The sequence below is a fragment of the Tachysurus fulvidraco genome, chromosome 8 (assembly GCF_022655615.1).
Source record: "Tachysurus fulvidraco isolate hzauxx_2018 chromosome 8, HZAU_PFXX_2.0, whole genome shotgun sequence".
NCBI lineage: Eukaryota > Metazoa > Chordata > Actinopteri > Siluriformes > Bagridae > Tachysurus > Tachysurus fulvidraco.
Genome location: NC_062525.1, coordinates 13,983,766 through 14,000,486, shown reverse-complemented (window position 1 = coordinate 14,000,486; position 16,721 = coordinate 13,983,766). Strand labels below are relative to the sequence as shown.

The 16,721-nt window shown below is 39.2% G+C and overlaps 1 protein-coding gene across 1 annotated transcript in view; it reads right to left on the bottom strand.

Annotated features, from left to right (window-relative positions):
* dnah9 (dynein, axonemal, heavy chain 9) overlaps positions 1-16,721 on the bottom strand; it is a 92,113-nt gene that overhangs the window by 31,429 nt on the left and 43,963 nt on the right. Inside the window, exons 42-54 of the mRNA XM_027177708.2 lie at positions 14,461-14,622; positions 13,600-13,796; positions 13,183-13,345; positions 12,712-12,835; positions 12,204-12,346; positions 11,302-11,463; positions 10,644-10,877; positions 4,781-5,041; positions 1,946-2,371; positions 1,412-1,531; positions 857-1,045; positions 377-612; positions 142-264 (exon numbers count right to left, since the gene is read on the bottom strand). Of these exons, the coding sequence (XP_027033509.2) occupies positions 142-264; positions 377-612; positions 857-1,045; positions 1,412-1,531; positions 1,946-2,371; positions 4,781-5,041; positions 10,644-10,877; positions 11,302-11,463; positions 12,204-12,346; positions 12,712-12,835; positions 13,183-13,345; positions 13,600-13,796; positions 14,461-14,622 (2,540 nt within the window). The remainder of the gene's footprint in view (positions 1-141; positions 265-376; positions 613-856; positions 1,046-1,411; positions 1,532-1,945; positions 2,372-4,780; positions 5,042-10,643; positions 10,878-11,301; positions 11,464-12,203; positions 12,347-12,711; positions 12,836-13,182; positions 13,346-13,599; positions 13,797-14,460; positions 14,623-16,721) is intronic.

Sequence of the window (16,721 nt, the reverse complement as noted above, 5' to 3'; positions counted from 1 at the left end):
AGGTATTTCTCTCTTTAAATGAAGGGTGCCAACAACTTGTGTATACAGGACTTTGTGTTATTGATATTCTTTAAATGCAGAAATGTCAGTTTAAGAGGTGTTTTTATCTTGGTGATTCTACCTAGTTTTCATAAAACCTACCGTCCTTTCTTTATTGTTTCTCGACCCAGTAGGGGCCCAAGCACCGGATCAACCGTCTCCTCCAGATTTTCAATAAGGACAACTTCACCTGCAGATAAGGCTCTCTCAATTAAGTCTAAATATCTACAAACAAATAACAGACAGACAAATATATAAGAAAATAATATATATAAAGACAGCCGAATGTATTACTGAAAATATACTGAAATCTAGTATAGCCTCTATTGACGTTTACCCTCTCTGCCCAATCCTAATAACCCGAAGGTTATCTCCATATTTGTTCTTGATCCATTTTATCCCCTGAAGTTGAGGATCCACCATAAGTGGCCAGCGCTCACAGCTGGTTAAGATGGTAGCATTCTCAGTGGACATTCGATCAGCCGGAAGTCCTTCGTTTTGCCAGGTGGCAACATCTGCATCGTCCATCAGCATAGTGAGAGGGTCCAGACCTGGTGTGACCGGGATAGGCACCTGATAGAGAACAAGAAGACATGAGCAATTCACCAAACTCGCTTTGGGTTTTAGATCTAAGAGTAAACAATGTTAGAAAACTCACTCGAGTGAACAAACAGTGAGAGTGAGTGTTCTAATAAAGGTACCGAGATTACAGGAAAGCTGCTGATGTTGTCTGGCGGTGTACTGTATAAGAGCAGTTCTGGCAAAGAGTTTGCAGAGTAAACATTCTAGGATTTAACAGGCATGGAAATAAACTCACTTTAAGCTGGCTAATATAAGGTCTCCAGGTATTATCCATCAGTTCGTGGCGATAGCGCTTGGTGAAGTAGCCCAGATAAGAAACAAAGGCAGTGATGAGAAGAACATCCCCACACAGAGTCCTCTCCTGATGCTTGAAGTTAGCCACTGCCTCGGCCCAGCGCACGTTCTCAGACGCCAAACCTCCAACCTGAGAAGAGGGAATGATTCACTAGCATGAATATGAATCATCTAGTTACGACCATTGATAACAGTTCATCCAAATTGTTTTGGAAGCAGCGTTTTAACTTATCTTATGATTGGCTCATATTAGGAAAGAGTAATGATGACAGCTTTTGCTCCTGGGGCTCTAACTGACAGATCTGTCTAACTGTCTGCTTTGTTTATTGTGTAATTAAGACCTAAGCTGCCAAAATTACCTGAATGGAATTTTTTCAGATCATCATGATCTTCATAGAAATGTACTGGCTTCCAGAGGAGAGCAAAGCAATACTGCCAGAAATCATATACTGGTGTGTGTGCATGTGTGTGTGTGTTTGGAAGGGAGGGTTCTCACCAGGCGGTTGGCAAGAGAGATTGTGCGTGCTGTGGTCTCGGCCTCTTGTTGGCACTTCAGCTTGTCTGCTGTGGCTTTCTCAAATTTTGCCGTCAGTTTTGCCAAGTTCTCATTAAGGAGCTGTCAGGGGGAGAGGAGGAATAGAAGTTGTTAAGGGAGAGAGAGAGAGAGAGAGAGAGAGAGAGAGAGAGAGAGAGAGAGAGAGAGAGAGAGAGAGACATAAATGAATGTCTAAATGCTATTCATATAAGACTATAAACAAGGTATTTGTTTATACTCTTTGTAGCCTTGAAAAGTTAACAAAGAGTTAGCTCAACAATGAATTCTTACTGCAGTGATAGTAACCCGAGGACAAAAACAATTAGCAGCTGAAAACACAGCTTTATCACTTTGAACTACAAGACCAAAACATTTTTTGAGAAGTGATTTCAACCTGTACCATTTCTGAGAAGAGATATTATGCGCACATAACAATGCTTCTGAACATTGTCATGTTGTTGGAGGAGAAAAGCACGCCAAGTACAACTGACTCACATTGATTTTTGCTTTAATGACTGAGAGTTTCTCCTGAGCAGATGCTAGCTCTGCATTGGCTTTGCTCAGGGCTTGTCTCTTGGGCTCCACTTCACAGTAAACCTCATAGAACTTTACAATGTTAATAACCCAGGAGCAGAGGCCTGCCGCAGCGTAGGACTTTGCTGCCACCAGCTCCGGTTTGAACTCTGGGTCCTGCAGGTACGGCTGGATGGCTTTCAGGCAGTTCTCATTGATGTTCTCCTTGTCAAAGTTTATCAAAGCATCAAGGAAGGTGTCAACTTTAGCCATCATGACTTTAGCTGCTTTCCAGCTGCGATCTTTGGGAACTTTGCCCCTAGGAGCCATTAGGACCATGACGGCAGCGGTCACGTTGGTAACAGCAGTCACAGGAGCACCAAAGGACCTCAACTCGGTCAGATTGTTCTAGAGAAGAAATACAAACTATTAAATATCAGCTCATACTACATAGCATAAACAAACACTCACTCTCATTGTTCAAAAGTAACAAAATAGTTTAAAGGAAAAAAGGAGCAGAGCAAAAATATTGGCATAGGCTAGCAAAATAAATAAATAAATAAATAAATAAATAAATAAATAAATAAATAGCCACAATAAAATATTTAAACCTGTGTCAAAAACAGACAAAGGTCAACAGGGAAAAAAACAGACATACAAAGAGGCTTAGAAACATCATGGACCAGAGCAAAACCACGGTGTTCATACAGTCCGGTAGCCGTGATTGTTGCCTGGGGTGAAGCGTTTGTGATTTTATGTGAATTGACAGTTAGTAACTTTACTGGCAACTTTCGCCAGCTATTTTGGTAAGAAGGGTCTATCTACAATCTGCAGATCAGTGGGTGTGTATACCCTGATAGCTTACAAATGTCAGCAGAACGTTTGCAATTTATATCTCAACAATCTCTCAGATGGTTAATTTGCTAACTTGGAAGATGTCATGGTGTGTTTTCATCAGCTTCATCCGTCACCCTTTTGCACAATGTGTAACTTTCAGTGTTGTAAGACGGCTAATGATTTATTTAATCTCCAAACTCACACCATGTGATAAGCAGATTACATTTAATCAAAAGTTCCCTTCACGCAGTCTCCCATGATTAACTGACATAACAGTTTTTGGGGAACAATTTAGCAGGTAGCACACGACTGACTACAGTGAGCTACTGAATAAATATTGTTGTCTGAAGCTGCAAAACGCTACAGTGAGGAAAAATTACATTGCATTGGTGTCTTGCCAATTAGCAAATGAACAAGAGAGAGAGAGAGTGTGACAGAGAGAGAGAGAGAGAGAGAGAGAGAGAGAGAGAGAGAGAGAGAGAGAGAGAGCTTTCAAACAGTAGTTTAATTAACTTTTTTTTACAATTAGCGGTGAATATACAAACATGAACAAATATTTTCAGAAATCCTTTCAGAGTTATCCTATGTTAGCAAGCTAGCAGGAATGGGTGGTTAAATGCTTATAACCATTTAATAATTATTTAACAAAAACACTAACACCCCTCTAAGATATTCTGTCACTGGGGTTATCCATGTGACAAACATTAGTATTTGTCACATGGATATATTCTTTATGATATTTAATTAGCATTAAATATCATAAAATAACAAGCATAATTAAAAAAAAAATCCAGAATGCTGTCAGGTTAGCTTAGCTGTTTTTAGCAGTTAAACATGATTTATAAGATTGCCTCAGTGTGCCTTCTGTTAGCTAGCAGTCTAGCTTTCAGGCTATAGATATAAATTAATATCCTTTCATTATTCCTGTCAGGTTATCTCATGTTAGCCCAATCTGTGAAAAATACACAAGCCAGCTAGTTACCAATGATGAACATGGCATTTAGTTACCTACTCGAAGACTTCCATATGGTTTTTAGTGATCTTAAAGTCATGTTCAGAGCTGCTCTTATTTCCATATGCACTTAATAGCACATGAACATACATTTCCATATATTAACATAAGGACACACTTCTGTGGTCTGCAATCTGCAAACGAACCCTGCTGACACCTGTGGATGACGTAAGCGAGCTGCTCATCCTAAAGCAAACCTGTATTAATTTAGTCATGTCATGTGCCCCCTTGAGCTTTCATTTCATTACCACTTGTTTACATCAGAGCTAGATGCCACTTGTCATTCCTGTACAGCTTATATGTTCTCACCTTGTGGCCAAACCTGGCAACATATAGAGAGCCTGAAAGGAAAGGGCTGACAGAATAAACAGCAACCCGGAGTGCAGAGAGAATGAAAAAGCAATGGACAGTTCACAAGGGGTGGAAAGACAGAACTAACAAGCCGAAGTATGTAGTTTCAGGCTGTGGAGCATATGTAGCTTTAGGCTGTGACAATTTGTACTTATTAACAGTAATTAGAGTGTTTATACCGTAGATTTGTAATAAACGTATGCTAAATCATTTATTAATTCTAAATTATTTTTCAAATTCTTAAGGCTCTAGGTTGTTGATTGGATGATCGTGGTTCAAGCTGCAGCCCCAGCACTGCCAAGCTGCCACTGATGGGCCCTTGAGCAAGGCCCTTAACCCTCTCTGCTCTGGGGGCGCAGTATGAGTTCTGACCCTGCACTTTGACCCCAAGTTCCACAGTTGGGATATGCCAAGAAAGAATTTCACTGTGCTGTAATGTATAGGTGACAAAAATAAACACTTAGGTACACTTTGATAAATTTCGACTTCACTATACTGTGTCCTGTATTTTATCTTAATAGCACAATCCCTATAATAAAATCATGCCCCTATATACAGTAGCAGCACCACAGAGCACCGAGAGTTTTTAAGAAGATATGCTGGGTAGTGTGTTTGACCTTGTTGAGTGTGTTGAGAGCTTCCTGGGCTGCTATAAGAGCAGGCTCAGCCTTGGCCAGATCTGTCTCGCAGTCCCTCTGCTTTCTGCCCACAACTTCTGCTATGCTGGCGACCTTTTGCTCCTCTTCGTCGGCCATAGCCTTTTCCCGACTCACCTTCTCCGTCTCTACCCCCACCACCTGAATCAGTTTGTCTGCGTCCTCGTTCTTCTGCTTTAATTCCACCTCCTGAGCAGCCAACTTGGCCTTCAGGTCATCCACCTACCGCATGAAACAAAACAATTTGTGAGAAATGATAAACAAGCTTTAGAGAAGGTGTATAACATATATTTTTATAGTGATGTGAAAATAAAGAAGAAAGAAAAATGCACTGAAGTTTATTTTCAACGATTTTCGCACACCGATGATCCGTGGTCCTGCATTCTGACTCTCCCTGATACTAAGACGTGATACTGATACTAATTGACCAAGCCTACTCTATTATGATTCTTATCCAGCTGTTAATCTTTAATATGAATCTTCAATAATCTTCAGCAGTGGCATGGGGTGATTGAAAATGCTTGAGGGAGAAAAAAGTTGCACATCTAGCACATCCAGTTCTTTCCTGAAAAGACATTTGTAATACTTAGATTTTTTTTTCATTTGCTACCTTCCTTATTCATCGTGTCGTACTTTATGTTCAATTCCATTCAAGTCATTTTCTTAATGTTTTATTTTTCTTGTATTTGATCAATTCACTGCTTAACTTCACTGGCGTTTCTTTCAAACTTGCCTTTTTTCTGTTTTTTTTTTTTTTAATGCCTGTGCATGTTTTACATGCAATCCTATGGGAAGCAACCACAAAGCGGGATAGATGGGATGACTTTTCAAAAACACTGCCACTAGCATTTTTTCACTATTTTATTTTTTTTGCTCACAGTGGAGTGCTTTGAAAAGTTGAAATATTTAAAAAAAAAGTGTTGAGTGTTTTCAACCAACCAGGTTACAAGTTTGGGGGAAAGTGATGATGGAATAAACACTGAAACAAGGCACATATACGCACATATAATATTTGCATATATAATAATATTTATGAAATGTTGAATAGAAAATATTTCACTTGCATTAGTGCAACAGTGCAATGCAACTTAAAACAATGTGTGTTAAATTCAGCAGTACACAATGTAACCTCCCACTTTAATCATGTTTGTTACACATGCAGCTCTTCTTCTATTGATTTTCTTCCTCTAAAACTACAGTGGAGGTAAACATCCATTCTCCAAGTTTATTTATGCGCTCATCAGAGGAGCCATTTTTGTTACAACACAAAGACATTCCAGCTAGCACTTTTTTGTATGTTTAAAAAAATAGAAAGTGTAAAAATCAAGTCTTAACTGCTCATTAACAATAAACAATACATTTCATGAAGACATTTTATAGTTTCATAGTAACTAAAGTGGCAGTAGTAACAGGGTTTATTACTGCTAGCATGTCAGATTTTATAGATTTTTAGTCACTGTGGAAAACAACATTGCATTCACCAAGCAAATATTTGCTAGGCTTATTTTAACTTGTGGTAAACAAGATGGTTTTTAAGTTAAGATTTTCTGCATTATTGATATAAGATGCATGATAGTTAAGACCAAGAAAGGTAGAATCTGCATTTTTTTACTTCAGACATCAAGTAAGACTGTAATGAAGTGAATGCATTTCATTTTGATTCATGATCATTTAAAAAGACAACAACAATACTAATACTACTACTACTACTACTACTACTACTACTACTACTAATAATAATAATAGCATCAACAACAACAATACTACTACTAATAATAATATCAACAACAACAATCCTACTACTACTACAACAACAATAACAATACTACTACTACTACAACAATAAAAACAATACTACTACTACTACTACTACTACTACTACTACTACTACTAAAAAAAGCAACAATAAAAAGACAACAACAACAACAGCAACAACAATACTACTACTACTAATAATAGCAACAACAAGAACAACAATACTACTACTAATAATAGCAACAACAACAACAACAATCCTACTACTACTACAACAATAACAATACTATTACAACAACAATACCACTACAACAACAACAATACTTCTACTACAACAATAACACTACTACTACTACTACTACTACTACTACTACTACTACTACTACTAAAAAAGCAACAATAAAAAGACTACAACAATACAACAACAACAACAACAACAATACTACTACTATTACAACAACAATACAACAACAATGCTACTACTACAACAATACAACAACAACACTACTACAACAACAATGCTACTGCTACTACGACTACTACTACTACTACAATACTACTACTACAACAACAACAACCACAACAACAATACTACTTCTAATAATAATAATAGCAACAACAACAATACAACAACAACAGTTCTTCTACTACTACTATTACTAACACCAACAACAATAACAACAACAGAAACAACAATACTACTACTGCTAATAATAGCAACAACAACAGCAATAACAACAACAACAGGAACAACAACAATACTGCTACTGCTAATAATAGCAACAACAACAGCAATAACAACAGCACTACTACTAATAATATTAGCAACAACAACATTATTACTACTACTTCTACAACAGCAGCAGCAACAACAACAACAACAAAAATACTAATACTACTAATAACTACAGCAACAACAACAACAAAAGCAATAACAACAGCAACTATAACAACAATACCACTAGTAACATCATCATACTCTGTCCAACCCTAACAACAACAACACTACTATTACAGCAGCAAAGACAGAACAACAGAACAAAAATACTACTACTACTAACAAGAACTATAGCAATAACAACAACAACAATACTACTCCTAACAACAAACAACAACAACAACAACAACAACAACAACAATGCTACCACTACTAATAACAAAAACAGCACCAGCACTACTACTGAAACTGCTAACAAAAATAACAGCAGCTACAACAATATCAACAACAATAACAACAATAATCATAAAAATATTCATTAAAAAATCTTCATCGTCATCATCATCATCATCATCATCATCATCATCATCACTTTTAAAAAATCTGTTAGAATGTGTAGAGTGTACAGAAGGTATTGAATACAGCATCTGCTGTATGCTGTATTTGTCACAAGCATCATAATCATTAAAATATAAAAACTAATGAATTTGTCATTATCATCTAATTGCATCTCTAGAGCTTATGAATAACAGATTATTTGCTATTGTTTTGGAGTTGAATTAAAACTGTATTTATGATTTTTATCTGAGAAATGAGCGTGTTGTTATTTTTAATTGATACTGCACACACAGAAAAAAAAAACAATACAGAAATGAAGGCTGCAGTAGATATGATTGATGCAGTTACTTTAATAGTCAAAGTCTTTCCTAATTATAAAATGCTTGATAAGGCCATTTTCCAGTGAGCACTGTCAGAGAGGGAAAAGTCAATCAGAGGAGAGAATTGCAATGAAGTAATTAGCTATACAACTGCCATCAGTAACAATCTAAAACAGCATGATGTACGAACGAGACTGCAGAAATTGTTAGATGAGTAAAGTATAAAAAAAGAAACAAAAACTTCCTTTGCAATCTCAACACTTCTCAAGGTACATGAGAAATCAAAAGGAGATTTCTTTTTTTCCAAATGAGCTGATTAGTCAGAAGAAAATGAGACGTCTGGGACAAACCACCTTCCTGGTAGCGGAATGGCGAAACACACAAAATCAAGTTGCTATCGTGTGGGTAATTAAAAAGATGAATAGGAGGTAGAGATGATGGAGTACTAATTGCTCACGAAAGCACAGTCAGAAAGCACACTTAAATCCCACTTCATCCGAGTTTCTCCCTGTTCGCTCTCCAAGCTGCATGAAACAGCTATAATGATCCCCACTTCTGCAGAAGAAAAGGTACTCAGAGAACTACATGCGACTTCGGAGCAGAGACTGAACCACATCGAGGCTGAAGATTCCATCAAAGCTTAAGGGGCCGGTATGACCTCTGTTAAACGCTTTTCATGCTTCTCTCAAAGACAAGAGGAAGACCGAAGATTAAACGTAACTATATCTGTGTGAACACGAACCAGCAAACATTATTATAAAGAGTTTTGGGAGAAAAAAAAGGTGTTTATGGTTAATAAAGCAGCCTTATCTAGTTTTATAGCAGAATTGAAACCAAATATTAGATGTTTTCAGTGAGAAGGTAAAAAAAATCTGATTTTGAAGTCTCAAAGTGTGCTTAAAGCAATAAGCCAATTTTACACAATCTAATAATGGATCTAATAAATGGATCTAATAAAGGATAACCTGGCAAAAATCCATATAAAGTCTCCAGAATGCGAGAAGGTATCAGCTAGTTTGCATCAATATTCGCTAATTACATGTTACAGCGGTCCCACTTCAATAAAGCCGAGCGCTACAACACCAATAAACTTTCTCTCTCATTAACACCCACTTCTTATTTTGATAGCCAGCCAGCTATCACTCCTGACCCGACCATCTTTCCCACTCCCTCTTCTTCATCATCTGTTCCCCAGACGCAAATCTAAACAAACCACTCCAGTGGGCGTCAATCTCTCTCTCTCTCTCTCTCTCTCTCTCTCTCTGTCTCTGCACAATAGAGTGTTTCAAATCAGTTTCCCCACCTTCCTCTCGAGAAGTGTGACTTATGCGTGCAAATGAGATCTCCAATTGCTGCTGCATTCAAAGCGTAGCCAGGTCCAAAAAAATGTCACCCCAAAGCCATTAGTTTGCGAATGAAATGCGAGCTTTAGCAGGTCTGCACCTCTGGGATTCACACCCACCTGCTTCTAACCTGACACGAGCTGCCTTGAGAAGTCCCGGTGCAACTCATAACACACAGCAGCTTAAAATGAACCAGCGCCAAAAAGCAAGGCAAAGTCGGGAGGATAATATCTGGAGATAACATGGTTTTAAAGTTCTAGCAGCCATTCATTAAACATTATTAACCTCAAGATTATGCAGAATTACATGTTGGCTTGACACGGGCGATGTCTGGGCAGTAATTTATTCTGTAGACCTTCCTGACCTATTTTTTTTTTAACACACACAGTGTGTGGGGTTCAAAGAATTGACACCGAATGACCTATTCATTCTATTTCTTGAAATCTACAGGGAGAACTTACGGCAGAAAGGGGAAAAAAAATAAAGAGCCGTAATGGCCCTCCAAATAGAACCAATTAAAGCTCATTCCAGTGTGTCTTTTTAAAGAGACAACTACGGAGGTGGTAATATGAAAATACAACGGCTTCTGTCGGGAAGAAGCTGCTGATGTTAATTTTCACGATGGCTCATTTGAGTAACCGTGGACTGCTGCTGTATAACTAAAAAACACAAAGCAGTGAATCAAATCTGGTGGGTTACAGTGATGCACAATGTCAGCTTAGGTTTTCTGATCATGCTCTCATTTGGGAAACTGCTGACTGATGCAGAAGATCCATCTGGAGCTCTGATGTTACTAGGCTTAAAAACAATCTATTTCGCTGGATTAACCCGTTTGTTGTTGTATTGCTGAGTATGTAAGCTGGTTATATTGATCATTTAAAATGGCAAGGTGCTATTATGGACAGTAAGGTACATAACCTAACTCTTCTGTGTCCCGACACTCATACTACACATGTTGTGGACACACACAGGTTACTATCTGAAGAAGTGCACACGAGCATCAGGAGTGGTCTCGGGTTCTCTGTGCGCTTCCTAGTCCATACAACAGCCTTCACATTACCAATACTTCATGTGAAACCTCCATGTTTCACGCTTAACTGACAGTGTTATGGAAAGGAAGAAAGACTTACTTGAGCCGAAGTGCTGTTGAGCTTCTGCAGGCCATTTTCTAGTCGCTCCATTTTCATGCTGAGGTCCTTCCTTTTGAGAGCCAGCAGGTTCCTGTACAGTTTTATCTGCTCCAGGAAAGACTTGGGTGTCGTGTAGTTGTATCGTCTGTCATTGACCAAATAGTCCTTCGAGGTTTTGTTGACGCTGATGTGGACATAAGCCATAAACTTACTCACAGAGTCCTTCACTTGTGGCTAGACACGAGGGAAAAAAAAAGAAATCTAATTTCCATCTGAGTATAAAAGAACAGCACCTTGCCAGAGGTGTCAGTGCATTCATTTCTGATCATCATTTCATTTCCCTTCCAAACACGACACTGAGTATGACTTTACACCACCCGGTGAAGGCTAATTATTTCTTTCATGACTCCAGGCATCTTGTCTTGCAAAAAAAAAAAGGACTCTGCATTAAATTCCGCTAACAGCTCAACCTAAGAGTTGCTCGCACTTGGATACTATCTGGGTTCATGCGGCATTAAAAAGGTACGTGATGCAATCACCTATGCCATATCACATCAGATCATAACATATCACCTGTTTTCTGTGAAACCCTTCACAGCCCAGAGTAACGAGATGTTTGACCCCTGACCCAACACTGTGAGCGTTTCTATTACAGTACCTCAATGTGCTCGACTTCCTGGAGGAACCTCATGCTGACTGACTCCAGCGCCTCCTGAGGCCACTCGTGGAACCAGTCGATAGCAGTGCAATTCACCACAGCTGGGAACTTCCTGCTGCGCACCCTCAGCTTGTTACCCACTGGGGAGAAGCACAGTGCCACCTGCAAATATTGGATACCCCAAGACTAGTTAAGACTAGTTAAGACTTGCTGTGTGTCGTTCACATTTGAAATAACCACAATATCACACCGCCTTGTTATTGATGATGTTATGGATGATCAGAGCACTCTCTGTTTTTTATATTTGTTTATTATTATTATTATATTATTACTATTCCTCAACTATTGGACAGGAATTATTTGTCATCTCGACCATAACGCAAACTGACTGAATATATCAACACATTACAGAGACCTTCCTATTTACACACAGTACTGCAACCCTTTTTACCAGTACACTGGTGCTCCAGTCCACCAGCAGAATGGGAGTCATCTTATGGGCCATTTTCAATCAGTATAGTTTGTTATCTCTGTTGGAATAACTTTACCCAGAATTTTAGTGGTTTAAACAAATACATTATTATTATTTTTTATGATCTTTATTAATGTATTGCCCCTACAATTTCTTAACGAACTAAGGGTCTAATTTTATATGAGCCATTAACCACCACTGTGAAGTGTGGCATAACAAAGTTATTCAATGCTGAACAAGGACACAGGTTCCATTTTTTTGGTCTCTGGGAAAAAGTGTTAAAAATTAGTGACTTACAGTAGCGACTATCATTTATCATACAATATTGTAAGAACATATTTCAGCCCATCTGAAAGAACTCTACAACATTATATACTGTGCAATGCTGCTAACAATGTGGTTTTCCCACTCATCACTCATCCTCACACACCTTGAGCTGCCGACGGACACGGTCGATGAAGAATTTCCAGCAGTTCTCCCTGGTGTCCAGGAGTCCCAGACCACGCACCTCGTTCCTCACAGCGTTAATGATGTTCTCCACCTCGTCGTCAGGGAACAGGTCCGGGATCTCACCTGTGTGCAAGAGAAACAAATATACAGACAGTGAGAAGCTGAGGGTGATGACAGCTAAGCGACTCTAGGCTTGTGAAGTATTATTCTGTCAGGTCTGGTAAATATTAGGATTTAATATTTAAGAAACGTTAACGGCAGCACACCACGTTCTTGTTTCATTTTTACTATCTCAGCCAAGAGCGAGTGCATAGACGAAATGAAATGACTAAAGCTATCTTGCCATAGTGTTACTTTAAAATAATATTGGACTGTATGAATAGACCACTAATGATACCAGAATGGTATTTTAACCCGCCCTTCGTTGCTGGCAGAGAAATAAAGCCGACTTCAAAGCCAGCCGTGAGTTAATACGTGTCAGTGCTTACCTGATGCCAAAAGATCATTGACTAACACAAGGAACTTCTCATCTGCAACCTGGGCATCTGTCATAAGGAACACCGTGCCAACATTCTTCACGCCGGCTTTGATGTACAGTGTGGCTAAATCGCTCTAAACACACACACACACACACACACACACACACACACACACACACACACACACACACACACACACACACACACACACACACACTCCTGTCAGATTGCGATTTTGCAATTCTGCATAATGCTAAACAGAGTGCTGAAAAGGCCCTTGGGTAAATATTGAAAAATTGGAAATGTTGGCTTTTGCAGGGACAAGCTTTATTCATATAGTGTATAGGATTGATATGCACTCCAAGAAAGTAAACAAAAAAAGTATGACATCTCATCTCATCTCATCAGCGTGTCACTTAGAACCTAAATAAAGTGCTCAGGAAGTTGTGTTATACGTGTCTGCGTTACAAGAGGTTGCACCTTGAGATCTGTAATGCTGTATCCTTTCTTCAGAGTAATTTGGAAGACCTCAAGGGAGCTGATGAAGGCTGCCAGTCTCGTCAGGCTCTGCTTTCCGCTCCCGCCCACCCCGACCAGCAAGGCGTTTCCCCTGGGAGACTCCAGGATGCGGTTGATGCGACAGCTGAAGCAGATGAGAAGGGTGAAAATGCAAGAGGAAGGGAATTAGAGTTGTTATTGCGGAACTTGTCGCTGTCAGTTTGTTATCAGCATTATCATCATCATCATCATCACTGTCATCACTTTCCTCCTTCTCCTCAGCACTGCAAACACCATCATAAACAGGCTAACTCTTTTATATTACTTTCCCTCATACGCTGGTATACTACTGTATGATCCATTGATATTGATTGAGTTCAGGACTCATCTTGGGCTTACATATGACACATGGCATCCTCGAAAAGAACGAGATTGAGTGCAGCGTTGACCTCGTTGTAGCTGTCGAGAGCCTCCAGAAGGGTTTTGTTCAGGCTTTCCCAGGACTGCACAGGCATGTATTTTGGCTCACCAATGCCTGAGGCAAAATGGCAGTACATATTCATCAACTTGGCCTCTGCCAGAGCCTCCTGCATGTCCTGATGGGAAAATGAACTCACTTTAGCATACTATCAAATATTAAACATTGAATACACACACTAACATGCTGCTGTCTTGAGAGGGGGTAGACCAAATCTGTCAAATCGCTGAGAAAAATATTCATCTAAAATATTCCTTTCTTTTGTTTTAAATCATGCTATTAACACAATCCATAATTACTTATTTCACAGAGCTCCTGCCTACACTGGAACTGGGCAGCTTCCTTTCTTGGCTGACATGATAGACTGGCGCAGCAGGACTAGGCAGATTTGACTGGGGAGAGTTAAGAATGTGTGTGTTTGTGTGTGAGCGTGTATCTGTGTGTGTGTGTGTCATGAAGTGACAGAATGCTGCCTTACAGAAGAATAGCAGGAAGGGCTTGTCAGTTTTTTCTTTCTTTCTACTAGAATAACCACTCTGTGATAAACTGAGGGAGTCAGTGGGCAGTGGAAAGAACATCCATTACATCATTTATTTTATCCTCCGAATTTTCCTCTAATTTGCTGGACTGATGGCAGCGCAGGCTGACGGCCTTTAGCTCTGATTAACTTAGTCTGTCTGAGGCGGTACTGACTGACCAGATGAGAGCAGCCTCACTAAACCGTACACTCATGCCCTAATGACCACGAGCCGCTCTGTCAAACCGAAAGCGGAGCCTCTCACCTCATAAAACTTTCCCACTATTTCAGACTGCAGCTTATCAAAAGTGTTAAAGTCCTTGTCTTCTACCATCTTGTCCCGATAAACTCGATTGGACTCGTGGAGGTAAATCTTCACCAAGTCCTGTGGTGTCTTGATGCACTGACTTTTACAGAAGAGAATGCCCTGAAATGGAGAAAATATGCAAAGTCATTGTGCACAACCCTGAGGACAAGTCTTTCAGTTCTCATTTGTTCATTAGATGCGGTGGAGAAAAAGTACAAAAGGCGTAATGAAGAGTTCATAATGAAAAGCTGCACCATCCTGGAGGACAGTCGTTCTGTATTCAGGCCAAATGCAGAGAGAACAAAAACCATCATGCTTACGAGGGCCTGACAGGTTGAACAGAGACAGGAATAAACCATTTACTGCATGTCAAAACAAGTTCATAAAAGAACTGACTTCCAAAAAGATTAAATACGCTTCTGGAATTTATTATAACAGACAAATTATTAAATGCCATGGTGCACATTGTCTTAATTACATGAGGAGATTGACTTTATCTTTTCTTTAAGGCACAAAATGTAGACAATGGAAACCAAAATGTATTGTGAATGACCTGTGCATTTCCCGATAACAATGAATCTTAGTAAATAATCACTGGCAACAATAACAACAACAAAAAACATCACCATCAAGACAACAGCACAACCAAAAACACCACCACAATCAAAACCACCACTAAGAGCAACAACACCATAAACATTACCACAACCAAAACCACCACCAACAGCAACTACACCAAAAACATTACCACAACCAAAACCACCACCAACAGAAACAACACCAAAAACATTACCACAACCAAAACCACCACTAACAGCAACAACACCAAAAACATTACCACAACCAAAACCACCACCAACAGAAACAACACCAAAGAAACAAAACCACCACCAATAGCAACAGCAAACAAACCACCACCAATAGCAACAACACCAACAACACCACCACAACCAAAACAACCAACAACAGCACCACCAGCAAAAACATCATCAAAAACACCACCATTATATATTTTTGTTTAACTGTTCTTGATCTTGCGTTGTAATCAATAAAATTATTAAACATACAAAAACAGCACCAACTACACCAAAAACAACAACACCATGAACATAAAGTACCACCACAACAACAACACCAGCAGCAACAACAGAAACAACAAAAATGACACCACCAATGACAATTAACAACAATAATAAAATTTCATTTGAGTAAAATGTATCTTTGAAAATAATCTTAGCCTTTTGGAAATTCAAATTCAGCATCAAGAAGTCCTTAGTGTATAGTTGTATAGTGTCATAGTGCTGGCCTTGTTTCAGCGTTTCAACATGACACTGATTACTCACAAGAAACATAAACTGCTACATATTTTAACCTACCTTCAATTTTCAGACCCTCAGAATTCTGACTCTTCGATCATTACGAGAGCTTTTAGTTGTTTTCACTACTTGCACTAAGCTCCATTACCTCCTAATTGATGGTTATTAAATGATGCTTACATTCACAACAAGCTGTCAAATGTAACTAAATTGTGCACATTGTAATGATCTAGCAGTCTTTAAACTAACTTATCCACCATATTGTGTTTTAACCGATCTTTCCATCTGTTAATTGATCGATTAAAAGGCAATGAATCATATTTCTGACAGTGTAGAATATCCACCATAGTCGGGTTGGCAGTTTTTGTTGTACATTGCTATCACGTACTGTACCTGCATACTGCTGCATGGAATCAGCAATCACATTCATGCTGCTGTTAGCGACAATTGTCCTTTATGTCCGGCGTGAACTGAAGTGAGCACACGATGTAAATAGAGGACGTTGCACTGTTTACAAGTCTGGACTGAGACAGAGTGGTAATAAAAACTACAACTGCTGACACACGTAGCACCATCTGTGCAAAAATGTTTCAAATTCACCTGGATTTTTGCTCTGTACAGATACAATATAGTCCTAAATGCCGAAAAGAAGCCTATCAAAATTTGAAAAGGGGGCATGACAACGTTTCGTAAAGCGCCCTTGTTTGATAAACAAATAAATCAAACTGATTGCCCGTTCAATCTGGATGAGCTCCACAGTCCCCGGCTTTCCCTTGGCAAGAACGTGCTCAGAGAAGTCGGTTAAGATGACATGCACGCACGCAGACACACAGCAAATTGCCTAGAGCTCTGCCTCCCTGTTATGGCAGACCCTACAAAAAACATGAGGTTGTCAGCTCGCAG